Here is a 21,861-nt window from a genome sequence, read left to right on the forward strand (position 1 = left end):
ACATATCAGCAAAGATTCTTAAAGAGCAAAATGGAGGGTATGAAAACCTGAATAAAATCAAAAGTTTGAATAAGTAATTATACAGCCACAATAATTATACAGTGGCTATATATTATAGTCAGCGTTGACTTTTTGCATTCTACAATGTTAAATGGAAAATACCCCACATGCCATTCTGATCCTTCCCATAAGCTCATTTCAAAACAAAACCTTACAAAACTTATAGTCCTGAATTCAGAAATGCTTGCTTAACAACCCTCTCAATTTTCATGGCGATACATAAAACTATCAGAGAGAATCAAGAGTTCAAAGTGTAAAAAGAGACAGAGAAAACCCAGACCCCTTTTGGACTTTTTTCTGTCAGAGTTCTCATAATTTGCTGAAATTAAAAATCGGCCATGTTCACAGAGAACCTGTAATCCTATTACTGACCTTGCCCCATACTCTGACCTTCATCTTCTACAGTTTAAAAGTTTAAACAATGCCTGGTTGATTTTTAATTAATTTACAAAATTTAGCATTGAATAATAAGCCCAGGGATGCTCAGTAAGAACCAACTGTCAGAGTTCTAAAAGCCAGACTCACCACTGTTGGAGTTGCCTAATCAGGGGGCCACACCCACACCAGACCTTTATTTCACTTTAGACAGTTATGGCTTCCCGCAAAGAATCCTGGGAAGTGTAGTTTGTGAAGGGTGCTGAGTTATTTGGAGACTCCTATTCCCCTGACAGAGCTCCAGTGGCCAAACTGGTTTAACAGTCAGCCGCTCTGATTGAAGCTCTGTGAGGGGAACAGGACATCTCCTAGCAATTCTCACCACCCTTCACTAACTACACTTCCCAGGATTCTTTGGGGGAAGCCATGACTGTCTAAAGTGAAATAAAGGTCTGGTGTGGATGTGGCCAGGCACAGCTTTGGTTTAAATTTGGGCAGGAGACTACATGTGCCTGCTGTAGAATTAAAAGGTGGGGAAAACGCTGAAAAACAATGACACTGTTCACAAGGTTTTCCTTTGGAAAGGAAAGGGGCTTCCCCTCTGCCCAGTGTCCCCCCACCCAATCTCTTTCCCCTCCCCCTCCCTCCCTGTCCCTCCCCAGGTCAGTTTCACCTATGCTAAGCATGATTGCACAGGAGGAAATCCCACTGAACTCAAAAAGCATGTGAATGATCAACCCTGCCATCCCTCCCTCCCTCCTCACCCTTCCCTCTTGCCCCCCCATCGCCTTCCAATTCCCTCCCCCCCTCCTCCCCCCCGGTCAGTTTTACCTATCCTAAGCATGATTGCAAAGGGGCAAATCCCATTGAACTCAACAAGCATGAAAATTATCAAACCTCCCCTCCCCTCACCACCCTTTTGCCCCCTTCCCACCCTTTTCCTCTACCCCTCCCCTTCCAATCCCCTCCTTCCGCTCCCCCCTCCCCTCCCTTCCTCCTTCCCTCTCCTGTCTCCTCCCCCACCGTCAGTTTCATCTATCCTAACCATGATTGCACAGGAGTAAATCCCACTGAACTCAGTAAGCATGCAAATGATCAGACCTGCCTTTCCCCTCCTTCCCCACTCTCCCTTCCTCCTCCCCTGTCCACTGTAGCCCTCCCCCCACATGATGTTTTACCTATCCTAACCATGGGAGAAAATCTCACTGAATTCAATAAACATGCAAATGATCAAACCTGCCCTCCCCCCCCTCCTGCCTGCTCCCCTCCTCACCTCCCTGTGGTCAGTTTCACCTATCCTAAGCATGACTGCAGGGGAGTAAATCCCACTGAATTCAATAAGCATGCAAATGATCAATCCATTCTCAGCAAACTTGCACAGGATCCCATTTCTTACCTCCTGGATTAAAAAGCAGAGAAATGCACGAATAGGCAAAAAACCTTGCGGTTTAAGAACATACCCATAGCCAACAGATATTTCTATCAAACTTTAAAAAGCAGGGAAATTGGGCAGCTATAGTGAATGCGCCAGGGAAGCAGGAGACCTGACCTCCTCTCCGAGATATTGTACTGCCCTACAAATTTGTCAAAATGCAAACACAATTTGGATTGGTCTTTCACAGTCCAATCCACTTCCTGTGTAGCTTGGAAGAATTTGATAACATGTGACCTCTGAGCACATGGTGAGTGGTGGCAACACCTGTCATCTCCAAAGATGGAGAATTACATTTTTGCATGTTTGTTGGTGCTCTTACTTTACTTCTTTCCTGTGTTACTACTGTTTCTACAGACTCTAACCTAGAAAATTATATTTCTCTCATTATTCATCCTAGAAATCTGTGTCAAATTTATTTTTATTAATTTCAAAGCCTTTTTACTGGTCAATGTTGTATGATGGTGAAGACAGCCTTTTGCGTTTCAAACTGGAGTTTATGTTCTATTTCTATTCTGGGTGCATTAACAGTTGAATCTGAAACTGCTGTTTGATTTAAAATCAGACTGATTAGAATATGTTAGTACTTAAGCAATGACTCTAGCTGTTGGAAAAAACAAGCTTGGCCTGCCCATGATTCATGTTTTCAGCCTGCTATGCTTAAACCACTTAAAGAAAGGTGTGCATGGTCAAATACTAACATTAAGCACACCTAGAATTTTGCTATAATATATTTCACCTCCCACTGTTTTATCTTGTGCAAACTGAGACACTCCTCATGTCCACTGGAAACTATTCTGCAGAATAGTCAGTACCATTATTCCACAATTGTTTTTGGAAATTTTTAGTGTTGCAAAGTGTTGCTGTACTTCACAAAAGCAAAAGAAAATGATTTACTATAGGAAACTTCACTATAATTGTAAAGTAAATCAAACATATTTATTAAAGTGACTATCTGAACTATATCAACTGTTTTAATATTGTTGCTTTGTCCCTGTTAGAACAAGATCAGCACAGCACACGTCTAGTTTCTGTTATTTGGGCTGATTGCAGGTGTTGCCACCACTCTATCTGCCCAATTGCCCTGCTTTTTAAAGTCTGATAGAAATATCTGTTGGCCATAGGTCAGTTCTTAAACCGCAAGGTTTTTTGCCTATCGGTGAATTTATAATACTTAATTCAGCAGCACTGTTACCATGTTAATTTTCTGTTCGATGAAACACTGAAAGTATTCCTCTTCATCATGTTCAGCATCTACAGAACTCTTGTAAATATAATTGTTGGTGAAAATGGAAATAGGCTGCCTTCAAGTCGATCCCGACTTATGGCGACCCTATGAATAGTGTTTTCATGGTAAGTGGTATTCAGAGGGGGTTTACCATTGCCTCCCTCTGAGGCTAGTCCTCCCCAGCTGGCTAGGGCCTGCTTAGCTTGCCACAGCTGCACAAGCCAGTCCCTTCCTTGTCTGCAACTGCCAGCTGGGGGGCAACTGGGCTCCTTGGGACCATGCAGCTTGCCCACGGCTGCACCGGTGGCAGGGCACATAACCCCTGAGCCACTCACTGTGGGGGTGATCTTTAGCTGGCCCTTGACACCCAGGAGACACAAGCAGGGATTTGAACTCAAGACTCCCAGCCAGGCTCTCCTCCACACTGTGCTGTACCAGCTATTATAGTTGTTGGTATATCCATTTAAATAATTAATCAGAGCAGGCTATCATTGCAACTTATTTAAAAACAAATGTGAGAACTGGATATTTAACTGGGCTTCAGCTTATGGGATTTCTTTACAGCAAAGTCCACACTTGATCTATTCCAACAAGCAGAATTCAATAAGTCCACTCACCTCCTTCCCAGTAACAAGTGCCCTTCTCCCATCTGGCAAGCACCCAAGCAGCCTTGCTGGGGGAAAGCTATTTCTACATTCCTTCCCCGTTCTTGAGGGAAGAAAAGGGAAAGATGCTTTCTCTCCTTTGCCAAAAGCACTGGCAATGCCCCACAGCTGCTCTTCAATAACCCAATGGGAAGGGAAAGAAACCACTCCTCTGTTCTTCTCCCACAGAGAAAAGGGGTGGTCTGTTTATCTGCCTGTTCAGTTTTTGCAGGAGGCAGCAGTAATTTGCTGCTGGCTCTTTCTTCAAGAGCTCACCTCGGAGGAGCAAAACCACCTCTCTTTTCCTCCACAGAGAAAGAGGAAAAGAGGTAGTTTCTATCTTGCCAAGTGGTCCTTTGCAGAAAGCACCAGCGGTCCTGCAAAATCCTACGGAGAAGGCAAACACACCATACTGCTGGTACTTCTGCAACATGTGCACAACAGAAACCACCTTCTGTTTATTTTTATTTTTCCCACTGGGCTTTTGCAGGAGGCAGTAGCAACAGCAAGGTGCTATTTGCACCTTTCAGCAAAAGCCCAGTACAAGGTCAAACACACCTGTCTCCTCAGGGTTCTCTGTACATGCTGGAAGACTCAGGGATGGGAGCCATTGATGGTGAACTCAAGTAATTTGTGGAGCACTATCCGTATAAACATGCATGTGTGTTGGCGCACATGTTACCATGGGATAATTCAGAAGCTATCCTATAGATCAGGGATCGCCAACCTTATTGGACCAGAGGGCACGTTTCAAATTTTCAGAGAATACTGGGGGCATCAGTCACAAAATGGCTGCCATGGGAGTGTAGCATAACAAAATTAGAAAGTAGCCATGGTAACGCTTTCCCCATAATTGTATTTCCATACTAGAAAGGGCTTGACCTGTTGAATTTCTGCATGCCATGCAGCTGTTAAAAGGACAAGAACCCTGTTTTCCCCGCAATACCAAACGTAAACCAAAGCTTTGACTGCCGTCCTCTGCCCACTTACCTGGAAGTAAGTCCCATTAAACATAAAGAGATTTACTTCTGAGTAACCTTGTATACTATTGTGCTGTAAGTTAACTATATAGTGAATTCTTAATGAGTCATGCCTAAGCCTCTTTGCAATGTTTTCACATCTGCCTTTTGGGAAGATGGAGATTCTTTAACATTCATCCACACTTATTGTGCTTATTTGCAGAAAATAATTTCCAGGCACTACCTGATTCCAGGCAAACCCAGCACAGGAAGGATGCATCCTGAATGCTATGGGGAAAGGGCAAACTTGGAACTTCCAAGGACTAGAAAAGAAGACAGAAGCAGGAAAAGTGCACTAAAAGGGAGGGCAAAACATCCACTCTTTAGGACCTCAGGGATTCCTATTGCCTAGTGTCCAAACAAATCACTTATCAATCACAGCTCTAACTTCACTCATTGTCTAAAAACATTGACAGCCAAGCTGGCTCATTTCACAGAAATTGCTTAGAAGGGTATCTGCACATTTTGCTCCATAACATTCTTTCTAGACTGGTTAGAGACTTACTTTTTTAAAAAAATGAAAGCTCAGGTTCTGGGCTACCTGCTGGGAACACTATTGAAGGCCTTCACAGGCACCATGACACCAGCGGGCAATTGTTTGGCAACCCTCACAATAGATACTCAACCTCAATGCTGGCTAAATGCTTGTTTATGACAATTATTTGTCAGACACTCACACCTCTTGTACCCGCCTACATTCTTTTTGGCCAAGGTTAAGCTTAAACATTGGGGAATCATGAACGACTCCACTTGCTGATCACACAGTTCTGTTACACAACTTTTCTGTGCATAAATTTGTTTTTCTCCTCCTTAAACAAAAGAGGATAATGTACAGCTAACTACACACAAGAATATAGGATCTTGTTTATAGTAAAAACCACAAAGTGATAGATTGCAGGGAATTTATACTTACTTGAGCAATAGCTGCTTCGGTATCTGCCAGCCCCAGTAAAAAGATCCTCACTTTGTCTATCTTCACGGGCACAGTTCTTCCCCTCCATTCTACCTCGCTCATAGTGGCTGCCTGCTTTGCTCGAGTTTGGGTGATTAGTGCCTGCAAAGCCAATAAGCTATTATTTAGAAAGGTGAATAGAAGGTATTATTACCCACAAATCTCACATATTCTGTACAAGGATCATGATACAGCCATAAAATCTGGCAACTTGAGTTGCAAAAAGTTATTCTGGTAACACATTTGATTTTTTTTTTTAGCAGTCTGCCTGTCCCTGAAGGCAAGCGTATTTTTAAACACACCAAAACTCACTAAGGACTCCCTTGTTTATATTTAATTAGAAAATTCTTGCCTATATAAAAAGATACAGACCTTTTAGATATTCCCAATATGTTACATGGCACTTCTATCATAGTCCACAAAAATTATTACACCCTCTTTAGTGATAATTTGCAGGCTCTGCTTTGCTAGGTAGCTGTTTGGAGAGTGGGGAAGGAAGACACAATCTGTGTTCTCTGGGCCTTCAGGAAACAGCAAGGCATAAACATCTATGATACCTTTTCTTTATCTTATTTAGGCAATATATTTTAATAGAACATAGCTTTCCATGTTTGCAGGACGCATTAGATAATGGGCTATGGAGAAAATTTAACCAAGTTTGACACCACTGATTTACACTTGTTGTTATGTGCCTCCAAGTCAACTATGACTTATGGCGACCCTATGAATCAGCGACCTCCAAGAGCATCTGTCATGAACCACTACTTCTGCAGAAAAAAGTGAGCCTAGAGCAAAACTAGCTGATGAGCCTCATGACTGAGTGACCATGGAAGGAATTATCAAGAGGATGCTGACAAGAAACTGAGATGGGAAAGAGGGAGATGTGGTGTCCTCTATAGTTAAAGGAGTCTTGTGCAATCCTACATTCCCTGGGAGGGAGTCCCAGGACCACTTTTTTGTCCACGCTCAGAGAAGGAGAACCAATTCTGTAGGACTCCTATCTCCAGCTATGGAAAGGTCTACACCCAATGCTCTCTGAGATCAGCTCGTGTTGGAAACAACAGTGCCATGCCAAGAAAGGCTGTGGATCTGCAAGATCCAAGCCCTTCCATTCCCCCAGCACACCACCAGAACAGGATAAAATTACAGCAGTTTTGTAGCAGCCTGTTTTTTCACAGGTAGATCAATCCCCCCCCCACGTAACCTTTCAGTGGAATGATTCTGTTATTATATTCTCCACTGATTATTTTTGTTGTAAATTGTCCTGAATTTTAAAATTTGAATTTTTGTACTCTGCTTTTTTAAACGTTTTTAAATGAGAAGTGGCATAGATATTAAAGAAAGAAAAATGGCCAATAGCATGTCTTCTAAATGGTAAAAGGTTATAGCTGATTACCTCCAGTTTTTCAGCAAGAAGCCCCTCAGTACCTCCAGATCTCAGTCTCATTTGCATTAGCTCACTAATAGCAGACTGATCACCTAAGAAACAAACAGAACACAATTCTCATGTTAGTTTGTGTCCCGAATATTTATGCACATCAGAAAACTGGTATCGCCACAATATCAATGATAAAAACCAATCTGCAACTGAAACGGGGCTAAGGCAACTCTGCAGTTACTTGCAAAAAGAATCAGACTGTGTCCCAAGAATATCCAAATGACGTATTGCACAAACCTTATTTCTTAAGGGAAAGTTACACATTACTCAGTTGCCAGTAGTTTTCATCTGTGGTACATATCAGTATGGGGGAAGGTTTCTTAACTCTTTCCCACCAAAAGCTACCTATTTCTGCTCTTTGGAGGAGAACATATGGCTATTCCTGTGAGGAGAATGCAACTTAGGTGGCAATTTTAAGCACAAAAAAAGTGCTGGAGGTGAAAGGTTAAGAACCTCCCCCTGTGAAGATTGCAGTGATGATACGGTATACAATTAAATGCTTCCACTAGAGCCAAGGATTTTGGCTTGCACAACGCAACTTCTCCTTCCTCTCACTCCAAACCCTTTCCAAATGTGCCGGGAGGGGGAGGGGGAACAGTTTTAAGGGGCACATTGGCAGAGGAGAGGAACTTCTGTTGCACAGCCAAAAGTTTCTTGTACTAGTGTGTGTGTGTGTTATGTGCCTTCAAGTCAATTACGAGTTATGGCGACCCTATAATCAGCGACCTCCAATAGCATCTATTGTAAATCACCCTGTTCAGATCTTGTAAGTTCAGGTCTGTGGCTTCCTTTATGGAATCAATCCATCTCTTGTTTGGCCTTCCTCTTTTTCTACTCCCTTGTTTTTCCCAGCATTATTTGTCTTTTCTAGTGAATCATGTCTTCTCATTATATGCCCAAAGTACGATAAGCTCAGTTTCATCATTTTCGCTTCTAGTGATAGTTCTGGTTTAATTTATTCTAACACCCAATTATTTGACTTTTTTTACAGTCCATGGTATCTGCAAAACTCTCCTCCAACACCACATTTCAAAGGAGTTTATTCTTCTCTTATCCTCCTTTTTCACTGTCCAACTTTCACATCCATACATACAGATCAGGAATATCACGGTCTGAATGATCCTGACTTTGGTGTTCTATAATTCATCTTTGCATTTGAAGATTTTTTCTAGTTCTCTCATAGCCGTCCTCTCCAGTCCTAGCCTTCTTCCGATGTCTTGACTATTGTTTCCCTCTTGGCACTTAATTGCATATCACCCCTTTGAAAATTCATCAGCGGAAAATGACAAGTTATTAGTAATTTAGCCATTTATTTTAAATGACTGGGTTTTGGTGTGTGTGTTTTTCGCCCTCAAGATTAGAACAGCAGTGGGAAAGTTGAGGGTGGAATCGCTGAGCAGAGAAGTGAAGTAGAAAAAAACAAGGACCTAGATCCACCTCATGGCCACTGACGCTGCACTGTGGTATATGTTTTCTCAGCTTTTTGTATTCTCCAGCACATTTTCAAGTTCTTTTTGGCAATTATGACAGCTAAAACTATTTTGAATGAAAGTGGAAATTACCTAAATACCAATCTGAAGAAGACTCTGGAATCTAAACTGTGCAATATGAAGTTAAACTGAGATATACGTTAACCTACTATCTCAATTCGCAGAAGAACTAACAAGCATAAATATTAATAGCACTCAACACAATTTTCTTCTTGGTTTACTTACCAATATTATAGGCACAATAACGAATATTTGGGGAGATCTCCTCCACTCTCTGATTATATAGTATAGCCTGCTCATCTGTGAAAGCACTAGCCAGCTTTTCATATATGGTTCTGTAGCAGGAAGATAAGAACTTAATATTTAGTATTTTACAACAATGCAAATCATGTCTTTTTTAAATGAATGACCATAACTGTACTGAGTAGTTCTTATAATATCTTTTTAACTTTATTATCATGCTATTCAGCAGAACAACTACTCTTAAGTCTAAAATTTATCAGGGGAAAAATCTAGATTGGAACATCAACAAAAATTTGAGTGGAAAAACTGAGTATAATTAGCACTGTGTCAGAATTAGTTTAACAGGTTCATATTAACATAGAAATAACAGAAAGGACAAACTCACTTGCATTTGTTAAATGCCTCCATTGCTGCTTTCCATTCCTGGTATTCAAAGCGGAGCATACCTGTGAGGTAAGCTGTATATGCCTGTAAAAAGGGCAGGGGTGGATATTAGTCAGTGCAACAGTTTGGTCTCAATCTATAACCATCAAGAAAATAGCTAGCAGACTGGTAACTTGTGTGAACTTTCATTATTTTCACCAGTTGACTGTATTACCACAAACAGCATGAAAGGCACAAATACCATGACAACCGTTTATGCTGGTCTTTGCCCGAAATAAATTATTCATTCATGACAACCGTGTATACGCTATACCTGGTATCGAGCCCCAACTTTTATACCACGACATACATCATACAATTCATGATTCCAATAAAAAGTTTCAGAAACTTTCCCCAAGTGAAAAGGCATGTGGTTTTCTTTTTATTATTTTTAAAGACACATTGCCAATACTTGGGGTACTGGCCAATTGTTGTGCAGTATTTATGCTACTCCACCACACAAACAGGGGCTGTTGAGGTAAATGGACAAAAATGTGCACTATAATAAAGCGATTTATTATGCCAATGGAATCATTAAGCTACCTGAGTCAAACAGCTGTCTGGGTTTAATGGCTCCCAAATCGGTGTCTGGCAGGATTCCAGCATAGATAGTATTTTTGGAATAAATTCATGAAGGAAGGGTTTATCAATTATTATTAGCCCAGACAGCTAAGAACAGAGTGTACACAGAACCAGTCTGATTACCACACGCTGGGGATAAACAAACAACAGTCTCTATATGTCCCACTTGTGTTTCAGGTATTTGCCCAACTAGACAAAATGCTATACTAGATAGAACTTTAATCTGATTCAGCCAAGCAAGTCTTCTATTCTTCTCATGGTCATTTTTTCCCTATGCACTACAGACATCCAGTTTCACATTCAATGAATATGCAAAGTAGGCTAAAAACATTCATTTCATGCTTCCTGGCTCTGACCCAAATAAGGGAGCCCAGGATATTTTAAAAAACTGAAGTCCCATCTCCTGTAGGTTATAGGCAAGGGATGGCTTAGACTGAAGGCCGCACTGCCTTCAGAGCAGCCTTCTAGGGGCCATATGCTGGGGTAGTCAGGGCCAGAAGCAAAAGTGGGCAGAGCTACAAATGTGAACTTTACCTTTATACAATAGGCTAGTTTCTACACACTCTCCTTGCTTGCCAGGATGGACGACAGAGAGAACCATTATTTAGGGTTCAAGGACATATTCCAGCCAGGCAAAATTAGTCAAGAATGCAAAACAAGACTGGTGTGGGATGTGGCCAGGAGAACACCCCAGGGGCAAAACAGAGAGGCCTGATTCTTCATCTCTGTTATAGCCTTACCATTTAGTTTAGTTTTCAGTTTAATTTCATTTATAAACCGCCCATAACCAACGGCTCCCTGGGCGGTGTACAACATAAGATAATACAATAAATCAACAAAAATCACAAAATATAAAAATACAGATACATAATAACAATAATGTAATATTAAGATCACTAAACCATTAAAACACTTTAACATGAATTAAAATGCCTGGGAGAATAGAAAGGTTTTAGCCTGGCACCGAAAGGATAACAATGTAGGCGCCAGGCGTACCTCCTCGGGGAGACTATTCCACAATTCGGGGGCCACCACCGAAAAGGCCCTGGATCTTGTCATTACCCTCCGAGCTTCTCAATGAGTTGGTACTCGGAGGAGGGCCTTAGATGTCGAACGAAGTGCACGGGTAGGTTCGTAGCGGGAGAGGCGTTCCATCAGGTATTGCGGACCAGCACCGTGTAAGGCTTTATAGGTCAATACCAGCACCTTGAATCTAGCCCGGAAACAAATCGGCAACCAGTGCAAACGGGCCAGAACAGGTGTAATATGTGAGGACCGATTGGTCCTCGTCAACAGTCTGGCTGTTGCGTTTTGCACTAGCTGCAGCTTCCGAACCATCTTCAAGGGCAGCCCCATGTAGAGTGCATTACAGTAGTCCAATCTAGAGGTCACCAGAGCATAAACAACTGAGGCGAGGTCGTCACTGCCCAGATAGGGGCGTAGTTGGGCTACCAACCGAAGGTGGTAGAACGCATTCCGAGCCACCGAGGCTACCTGAGCCTCCAGTGACAAGGAAGGATCGAAAAGAACCCCCAGACTACGAACCTGTTCCTTCAGGGGGAGTGTAACCCCATCAAGAACGGGATGAACATCCACCATCTGTGCAGAAAAGGCATTCACCAACAGCGTCTCGGTCTTGTCTGGATTGAGTTTCAGTTTATTAGCTCCCATCCAGTCCATTATCGCGGCCAGGCAACGGTTCAGCACATCAACAGCCTCACCTGAAGATGAGAAGGAGAAATAGAGCTGCGTGTCATCAGCGTACTGATGGCAACGCACTCCAAAACTCCGGATGACCGCACCCAGAGGCTTCATGTAGATGTTGAAAAGCATGGGGGACAGAACCGATCCCTGAGGGACTCCACAATGGAGAGTCCAGGGTATCGAGCAATGTTCCCCAAGCACTACCTTCTGGAGACGATCCGCCAAGTAAGAGCGGAGCCACTGCCAAGCAGTACCCCCAACTCCCAACTCCACGAGTCTCTCCAGAAGGATACCATGGTCAATGGTATCAAAAGCAGCTGAGAGATCAAGGAGAATCAACAGAGTTACACTCCCCCTGTCCCTCTCCCGACAGAGGTCATCATACAGGGCGACCAAGGCTGTTTCTGTACCAAAACCGGGCCTAAAACCGGATTGAAACGGATCTAGATAATCAGTTTCATCCAAGAGCGTCTGGAGCTGGGCGGCAACCACCCGTTCCAAGACCTTGCCCAGAAATGGAACATTCGCTACCGGTCGATAGTTGTTCAAATTATCTGGGTCCAAGGAGGACCTCTTCAAAAGAGGTCTCACTACAGCCTCCTTGAGACAACGGGGGACCACTCCCTCTCTCAAGGAGGCATTGATCACTTCCTTGGCCCAGCCGGCAGTTCCAGCCCGGCTAGCTTTTACTAGCCAAGAGGGGCAAGGGTCCAGTGCCGACATGGTCGCACGCACCAGTCCAAGCACCTTGTCAACTTCCTCAAGCTGCACCAACTGAAACTCATCCAATAATTGAGGACAAGATCGTGATCTGGGTACCTCAATGGATTCAACTGTTCTAACATTAGAGTCGAGATCCCTACGGATGCATGCGATTTTATTTTGGAAGTGCCCCGCAAACTCGTTGCAGCGGGCTTCAGATGCCTCTGTGATGTCCTGAGGGCCAGAGTGTAAAAGTCCTCGTACTATCTTAAAAACCTCCGCTGGGTGGCATAAAGATGATCTAATAGTGGCAGCAAAATAACACTTTTTTGCTGCCCTTACCGCTTTTATATACAACTTAGTGGAGGCACTTACCAAGGCATAATTGCATCTGTTTCGAGTTCGCCTCCATCTGCACTCAAGCCTCCTCCTCTCGTTTCATCACTCTCAGCTCCGGGGTATACCATGGAGCTGTATGAGCTCTACATTGAAGGGGGCGCGCAGGAGTGTCAACAGCCCGGGTCATTTCCGTATTCCACAGTTTGACCAGGGCCTCGACAGGAGCACTAGTCTTATCAGCCGGAAAATCTCCCAGAGCCTTCTGAAAACCCAGAGGATCCATTAGTCTCCGGGAGCGGACCAACTTAATAGGTCCCCCACCCTTGCAGAGGGAAAGGGTCGCCGTAAGCCTAAATCTCAGTAGGCGGTGATCTGTCCATGACAATGGGGTAGATGAAAAACACCCCACCTGCAGGTCACCATCTCCATGTCCAGTGGCGAAGATCAAATCAAGAGTGTGTCCCGACACATGCGTTGGGCCAGTAGAAAATTGAGACAGCCCCATTGTTGTCATGGAGGCAATGAAGTCCTGAGCTGCCCCAGATAAGACAGCCTCGGCATGGATGTTGAAATCCCCCAGTACCAAAAGTCTAGGGGATCCCAACAGCACCTCCGAGACTATCTCTGTCAGCTCAGCTAGGGAAGCTGTTGGGCAGCAAGGTGGGCGGTACAACAACAGAATTCCTAATCTGTCTCGCTGGCCCAACACAAGGTGGAGACACTCCAGACCAGTCACCGTCTGGACAGGGTGCCTAGTGAGAAGAAAAGAACTCTTATAGACCACGGCGACCCCCCCTCCCCGGCCCTTGGATCTACCACAGTGCTGCACCGTGTACCCGGGTGGGCAAAGCTGGGAAAGAGTAACTCCTCCCTGCTCCCCCACCCAGGTCTCGGTTATACATGCCAGGTCGGCGCCCTCCTCCACAATCATATCATGGATAAGGGAGGTTTTATTATATACCGATATAATATATTTTATTATATTTCTCACTATACTAGAAGAGGCTACTTTTATTTATAGGGTTCCACTGGAAGTCTTAGGTAAAAGTTACTTCAGATGGGTCTTGCAACAAAAGATATATTGCAACAAAATGTTGCAGTGCATCTTTACCTCCAAGCAGGAGCGCTCCTATTCAGGATTCCAGCCAGCCAGACATATGTTCCTCCAGGATAAGCTATAAGCAGCTCAAGTAGGGAATTCTATCTCTGTTTTCTGCTCCAACTGATACCCAACATTCTGTGACTGAAACAATCCTTACTGAGGGGGGTGTGTGTGTTTTGGGGTTTTTTAAAACAACGTATTTCTGCAAATCGTGGGGTTCTTCCAAACACGCTGACCTTCCCTTCTGTTCTCAGTGGCCATGTTTTGACTCCAAGTCCTGTCGGTACTCACCTGAGTTCACTATTAGAGGGTATGATGCTACAGCCAAAGGTTCAAAGTGAATGATAGGGCAATAAGCTATGCCCCCTGAGTGTCAGCATGGAGGTTCAACCTTCTGGACAGCATGCACTAGATGTCCAATTTGAACATCCATAATTAACTTGTTGAAGCCCAATATTTTTTTAAAAAATCCTCAAATATACTCGATGTCAACCTCCTGCTATGCATCCTTGTATATGTATGTAACAGCTATCTCTCACAGACATATATCTCCTGTCCATTGCTGCATCTAGTATGGTTTACTGTGTTGTCCTTCAGTCTCAGACAGACTCCAGAAGGCAGCACTGGATTAATAGCAGGCAGGTGGGCAGCTGCAAACATTCTATGGGTGAAACCCAAGCAGACTATACTGTCTACAGTTAGCCTTTAACTGTTTTCGTTTCCAATTTTCTGTACTGACCTCCAGAGTAATGATCTGTCTCAGCCTGCATAGATCATTGTTCTGATTCAATAAAGCTATGCTCTATAACTAGGGCTTAACAAGTCAACTACACACATACCAGGAATTCCTAACCTAATCTCCGCAGGCAGATTTAATATTATTTACAATTCAGATTCATTTCTCCAACAAGAAAAAAAGTAAGTTTATATTTTCTCTGCTATAAAAATGTTTTGACAGTTAGCAGTAACCTGAGCTTCTAGCTTGGTCTTGGCATCCACACGGTTGCTTTCACATAGGCGTTCCAGTTCCTCAGCATGTTTTACTGCTTTACGCAGGCGAGATAACAAGTGAAATCGTTTGCGAGGTTCTGTGTTGGCTTCCTGCTTAAGCTGCATAGCATAACTCCAAGCTCTCTCAGCATCCATCAGAATCAAGAGCAAATATCTGGCACAAGAAGGTTAAGAAGTAAAATTATCAGTTCAAAAATGAAGACAGTTTGTTTAAAATATACTTATTTCAATGTAATGAGCAAGAAGTCGCATGGAACAAGAGTTTTGCTTTGGTTAGGACACGTTTATCTGCCCCAGCCTTTAAAGCCTAATCACACATAGCACACTTACGTTGCAAATCCAAATTTGTAGGCATCAGCTCTATGTTTTTTTAAAATCTGCTTTCCCAAGGTCACAGATTTCTGACGTTATACTTGTATATTTATCAGCAATCTTTTAGAACTAAAACAAGTTTTATTTGGTTTGTCTTATTTGTATTATATAAATTTGTTACTATATTTTATGTAAACCCTGCTTAGTTATTTTTATATTAAAAAGAATAGATGTTCTGAATATAAACAAACATTGATTTCTGATGCTGTGCCCAGACAACAGCTTCTTCATAGTATTTATTTATTTATTACATTTATACCCCGCCTTTCTTTCCATGATAGAAACCCAAGGCGGCTTACATATGGTTCCTGGGCAGTCTCCCATCCAGGCACTGACCAGACCTGACCTGCTTAGCTTCAGCAGGGAGCTGGCCTTATGTGCCTTCAGACCATAGCCTAAAGGTGGCACAGATACCTTGAAGAAGTTGTATTAATTAGCACTGAGTGGCTGCAGGCCCTGTTGTGGACTGTGTCACCTGCTCCGAACTTGCTAGACCCTATGTTGCTCCTTGAACTAGTCATGATCAGCAGAGGGATAGCGGCAGTTCCCAAGTAGCTTGTGTGCTTCATTCAGCTATGTGAAATCTGTTCATCTGATACTCAAAACCCTTTTTATTTATTTATTTAATTAATTAAGCTTATATACCGCCCGACTAGCAACAGCTCTCTGGGCGGTGAACATTAAAAATACAATAAAAACAACACAATACAGTATATCACAATACAAAACTGTACAAAAAACTGTACAGTCTAAAATCAAAATATAATAATTTAGAATTAACAGGAATTAAAATGCCTCAGAGAAGAGAAAGGTTTTAACCTGGCGCCGAAAAGATGATAGTGTCAGCGCCAGGCGCACCTCCTCAGGGAGACCATTCCATAGTTCGGGGGCCACCACTGAGAAGGCCCTAGATCTTGTCACCACTCTCCGGGCTTCCCTATGAGTCGGAACCCGGAGGAGGGCCTTCGTAGTAGATCGTAGTGTATGGGCCGGTTCATATCGGGAGAGGCGTTCCGAACAGATATCGTGGTCCCGCGCCGTATAAGGCTTTATAGGTAAGTACCAACACTTTGAATCTGGCCCGGAAGCATATTGGAAGCCAGTGCAAACGGGCTAGCACAGGTGTTATATGCTCAGACCGCTTAGTTCTTGTTAGCAGTCTGGCCGCCGCATTTTGCACTAGCTGTAGCTTCCGAATCGTCTTCAAAGGTAGCCCTACGTAAAGCGTATTGCAGTAGTCCAGACGCGAGGTTACCATAGCATGTACCACTGATGTGAGGTCCTCCTTACTCAGATAGGGACGTAGCTGGGCAGATGGGATACTTTGATTTCCAAGTAACTAATTTTAAAGGAACAAAATAGAAATCTGCATCAAAGCATTTTTATAAGGCTGGCCATTTTGCTGCTTAAAGCAGAAAACTGAGCTGACCTCTTCTTTCCTCACCTCCAATCTGTAGCACTTACCTGGCCCTCCTAACTCCAACACAGCTGAAAAAAGTCTCTCAGTGACAGAAAATGCGCAAACATTTTCTAAGTGCTAATGTACTCAAAATCAGTTGTCACAGAAGCATGTGGCACCATCTACCTACACTACCGCTGCCGTTTTAGCAAGAGATTTAACCAGAAGGCTACACTGTTGGGGGGGAAGTCACCAGGACCCCTCCTCCAAGGGGCAGTGTGGGGTTGGAGAGAACCTCTTGCTCCTCTCCGCAGCTTCAAGCTTGGAACTGGGGAGAGGGATTCTACCCAATATGGTATTAACTCTGAGCTGAGGAAGAGGGGCTTGCCTTGGCTCTGATAAGACTTTGGAGGACATATCAGGCACAGTGGTAAGAAAGCTAACAGCAAAAGCTCAAAATGGTACTAAAAATGTATAAAATTCTAATAAAATAGTAAAATGCCCAATGCATTTCAGTGAAAACCTTCTTCAGGAGCACAAGAATATAATATTCCATGTAAAGCAGGAATGGGAAACCTTTGGCCGTCCAGATGTTGTGGACTTCAACTCCCATCAACCCCAGCCACCAGAGTTAATTGTTAGGAGTGATGGAAGTTGTAGTCAAATAATATCTGGAGGGATAGGTTCCACAATCCATACTGTAAAGCAAGAAGTAAAATTGTCCGTATGCCCCTGAAGATCTTCACCAAATCACATTGGGCACTTACTTTAATTTTCTTCCACTAGGCACTGCCCTCCCCCCCCCTTTCTCTAGATGTAGAGGCAAACCACACATCTTCACCTGGGAAGTGGAGGAACATCAGTTTGCTCTGCTTCTGCATCTGACGTGTATGTATGCGTGTACTGCCTTCAAGTCGATTCCGACTTATGGCGACCCTATGAATACGATTTTCATGAGGCTGAGAGGCAGTGACTGGCCCAAGGTCACCCAGTGAGCTTCATGGCTATGTGGGGATTCGAACCCTGGTCTCCCAGGTCGTAGTCCAACACCTTAACCACTGCACAAAGCTCCCATTAGGCATAGAAACATGCCCACGTGCCTGCACCCCCTTCTAGCTCCAAACAGAATGAGATAGAGGAGTGGTGGCTTGCTCTGCCTTTACACTTGATGAACCGTACAAGCTCAGAACTTCCAAAAGGCACGAATATAAGACAATATGCCTATACCACCTCACTCCAGTTTGAAGCTTGGCAACAGAAACTTATGATCGCTCTGTGCTTGTGCCCAGCAAGCACACAGTCAAAACAAACCCCAGGCTTCAGATGAACTTCAAGGATGGATTCATCACTTCTCCATTGTAGCTCCAGGGTCTGGAGGAAGCCCTGGGCAAATCTCACTCACCAAAGCCTAGCTGACACCTTATTATGGCACTAGAGATTGTCAAAACCTGAATTTACTGATACATGCTTCGTGTTATCAGCTTCATCCATTATATTCAGCACAGCATCCCAATACCTGTTGTCAGATAACAGCTCTTCTGTTACTTTCTTCCCTGTGAACTTGTGCCTATTTCCCATCTTGAAGTTAAGAGTTTTTCTGAGCCTTCTTAGTCGGCGGGAGCAGTAACCCCTGGGAAGAAAAATCACATTAATCATTAGTTCCTACACAGAATAGAACTTGCCTCCTGCTCTATTATCAAAGAGGAGGATATGCAAAAAACAAAGAACTTGGAACTGTAATACGTTTTATGTATTAGGACAAGATGCAGGTTTATAATACAATTCATAAAGTAGAAGATAGCAGCCATAGTAGCAATGTTGACAATCAGGAGAATTTGGCAACCCACAAGATAGACATAGATTTGAATGGAACCACAAAGAAGCTATACCAGTGAGAGCGAACATCTGCAGAATGCTAATTTTAAGGGATGTATAGGCTTGGGCAAAACACAAAATCCCTGCAGTCCAGCCTGCACAGGTCACCTAAACTGATGAAAATTCTTCTGGGACCAGTGCTAGCTAGTCAAGCTACATGGCTGTCTTTCCAGTGAGCACTTCCTGTGCTTTGGACTGTGTGTTTTGCAGGGCTGAACATGGAGTGCTGCAGCTGTTTTACACCAGTTCTCCAAATAGTTTATGGAATGAAGCCTTTTGTACCTGGGTAACACATAGTTCTGAACAACCTGGTTTCCATTCCGTGATTTTGTGTACCCCTCCACAGTGATAACAGCTGTATTACATAAATTATACACAGCGCCAATGTTAGTGCCTTATTAGAACCAAGGAAACAAGTTACCCAGCAATTTAATATATAAATTCAAGTATACTGGGAAGTGTCTTTAAACAACATTAAATAGATACACGCTCCCTCCACTTCTATTTGATTTCTCTCTATATTGTTATGGTTTATTTCTAGGCCACCTTTTGGCCAAAAAGGTCCCCAAAGCGGCTTACAAAAAATACACACACACACGAAATATAAGCAAGAACAAAAACAATGAAATTAACAAAAATTTAAGATAACAAAATCTTAACATTTTTAAAAAGCAACAACTAAAAACCAAATACATTCATCTTCTAGAAAGATGTCAGAAAGAGAAAGCGCAAGGCAAGTGGAAAAGTTTGCCCCTTGATGGTCGCAGCACAGTCTCACCCCTGCAGCAGTACCTCTCAGTTTGGAACTCCTCCTTATAAAGTCCAGGCAGAGGGATGAGACAAGGCTCTAGACGAGCTAACTACATATTTTCTGAGTGCTGAAAAAACTGGCATCCATTTAGATCCAGTTATTCTAATGAAGACACAAACAAACTGCCCAGCAAATAGCTTCCATTCATTATCACTAGCATACCAACCTGTATCTCTGAAAATCTCCATGCCGTAACCCATGTTGCTGTTGCGACTCCTTAACAATTTGAAGTACTGAAGGACTTGTTAGGGAAACTTTAAATACTAGATGGTAATACTAAATGCTAGAAATGTGTCACTAAAGTTAAACAATTGCAAAATCACATCCTTACACTTTATTACTTTCACGTTAACCCTTGTTAAGTTTTTTTTTTTTTTTATAAAGACCTTCTCAAAGTTGTCTACAGCAAATAATACATTGCATAGCAGAAACATTATCTGAACTTACAGGAAAATAACATTGATCTCTTGTCAGACAAGCTGATGTCCCCACTCAATCCATGCACTTGTTCACATCTCTCTTCTGCATTTCACATAAACTTCTTCAAATCTTTCCATAGCCTCAACATCATACCCTTCTGTCCCAATTCCCCGTAGTATCCCTACCCTATGACTTTGCTCTACCTCCGACACCCTCAGCCTGCCCAAAACCTTCTGCTTTTTAAAAAAGTTCAGCCATTTCCCTCTTCAAATTGCTTGAGAAACTTCTTCTATGAGCCTTCATCTGAACTGCTTCACCCTCACTCTCTAACTAAAAGGAAGCTTAAGCAACTGCATTTGAGTATATTTATCATACTACAATTGTCACTAGATTGTGAGCACCTTAGTGCAAGGACTTTTTTTTTTTTTTTGGAGAGGCTGCTTATATTTGGTAATGTGTCATATATACTGATACAGTAGGGCCCCGCTTTCCGGCAGCCCACTTTTCAGCATTCCACTAAAACAGCAGCTTTCAATTAGAGTGAGGCCCCACTCATACGGCGCTTGTTCTGCTTTTACAGCATTTTTCAGGCATCAGGCACCATTTTATTGACAGAGTTCTGCTTTTCTACTGTAACACCAAGTATAAATTCATCTCCAAGAAATTTACAAGGCTTGTCAATAAATCCTTTAGGACTGATTTTCCCCCACTGTACAACATTAATTTATTATATTATTTTTAATTTTTCTCAGCACAGGCCAACAGAACAGAACTGCTATATCAATGAAGTTTCATCAAAACTTCAATAATTTGTTTTTATGGAACAATTACAATGGATTTTTCTTTCCTTGCATGAAGAAATGCATATAAAAACCACTGATACAATATAAAAGCATCACTTTTTCCTCCCACAAGCAAGAATCTCAATGTTCTTTCCTACAAATTGCACACAGACTTCATATTACTTTTTTATTGTTATTTTTCATGTTATTCCATGTTATTTTTTTCATGAATTAGCCATGCCTGCTTGGCTTTTCCAGATAAATCTGCCTTGAGCTAATGCAACAAAACCCAATTTCAAGTTGAGCTTTACAACACCAGGCTTAGCCTGCAAATCCAGGCTGCTTTGGAGGACAGGTCTTAAATACGCCATATGTTACTAAACCCCAAACCCTGGCAATTGGTTTCTCTTTCACAATCTAATGGAGAGGGAGGAACCCCAAACAGCCACCCTATAATGTCTGGCTGAAACTATAGCATAAATGTAAGTCTAAGTGCTGCCCTGCATTCCTAAGGCCTGAGCGAACCTTCCCCCACCACTGCCCACCTCGACCAGGGCTACATCCTCCACTTGGAAGTCAGCCAATAGACCATTCCACGACAGCCACAACCCCAACCCCACTCCGGGAAGAGGGGACAGCTGATGAAAAGCATACGAAGGAAGAAGGGTCTGTGGGGCTTCCTCAGACCAGAGGTCGGGACAGCATGTAGAGCTCCCCTGTTTGCTTAAGTGACACGTCCCCACTAACACACCAGCAGGATACTCTCCAGGCCAAGGCTATCGCCGAGGCCGCTCGACTTCGGCTTTTCATTCTCCTTATTCTCCTCGAGGCCCGCCGAAGAGCTCCCGCCGCTACTACTGGTGGTGGTAGTACCACTACCTCCTCCTCGGCCGCCGCTGGCACCGCTACCGGCCACCTGCCTTTCAGCCGCCATCTTGCGCCCGTTCCAGTTGCGCCGCGAAGCATCACGGGACAGGAGAAAAGAGCTGCCAGGAGCGCCGAGCGCGGCGGATTTGGTCACTGAGGCTGACGGGAAAGAGAAGGACACACCAGGGCTGGGCTTTTGTAATGAGGCGCTTAGTAAGTGCGCCTTAAGGGGCGAATTGACTCCTCACGGCGCCCTCGTTGTGGTCGGCGTGTCCGTCTTCCCTGCGCATTTAAAGCTAATAATAATAATAATCGGCTGGTGGGGAAGGAAATACGACTAGAGTTATTTAGGATGTAAAGACAAAGTGGCGAAGCCAACGTGGTCCTCTTCCCACATTTGTTGAACTCCAACTCCCATCAGCCCCAGCCTGCATAGCTAATGGCATGATGGGAATTGGAGTCCAAGAAATATCTGGAGGACTACAAGAGTGCGTGTGATTGGAATATTTGCATGTTCTTCCCTCTTTTAACTCTCCATTCGTTTTCTTTCCCTTAATCTGTTGATTCCCAGAGTCTTTTTTTTAAGATCGT

The 21,861-nt window shown here is 43.2% G+C and overlaps 1 protein-coding gene across 2 annotated transcripts in view; it reads right to left on the minus strand.

Moving 5' to 3' along the window:
* The window catches only part of SRP68 (signal recognition particle 68), a 31,646-nt gene extending 10,043 nt beyond the window's left edge, over window positions 1-21,603 (minus strand). The window contains exons 1-8 of one of the 2 annotated variants that reach the window (XM_061616256.1): window positions 21,166-21,601; window positions 19,368-19,434; window positions 18,032-18,145; window positions 14,703-14,898; window positions 9,267-9,349; window positions 8,864-8,973; window positions 7,107-7,189; window positions 5,672-5,812 (exon numbers count right to left, since the gene is read on the minus strand). In XM_061616256.1, coding sequence (XP_061472240.1) covers window positions 5,672-5,812; window positions 7,107-7,189; window positions 8,864-8,973; window positions 9,267-9,349; window positions 14,703-14,898; window positions 18,032-18,145; window positions 19,368-19,434; window positions 21,166-21,337 — 966 coding nt within the window. In that variant the 5' untranslated portion in view covers window positions 21,338-21,601. Of the gene's footprint in view, window positions 1-5,671; window positions 5,813-7,106; window positions 7,190-8,863; window positions 8,974-9,266; window positions 9,350-14,702; window positions 14,899-18,031; window positions 18,146-19,367; window positions 19,435-21,165 lie in introns of both variants that reach the window. The other variant, XM_061616257.1, reaches the window with a different exon arrangement.
* Between the last annotated feature and the right edge of the window lie 258 nt (window positions 21,604-21,861).

This window comes from Rhineura floridana, chromosome 3 (genome assembly GCF_030035675.1).
Source record: "Rhineura floridana isolate rRhiFlo1 chromosome 3, rRhiFlo1.hap2, whole genome shotgun sequence".
NCBI classification, from domain to species: Eukaryota; Metazoa; Chordata; class Lepidosauria; order Squamata; family Rhineuridae; genus Rhineura; species Rhineura floridana.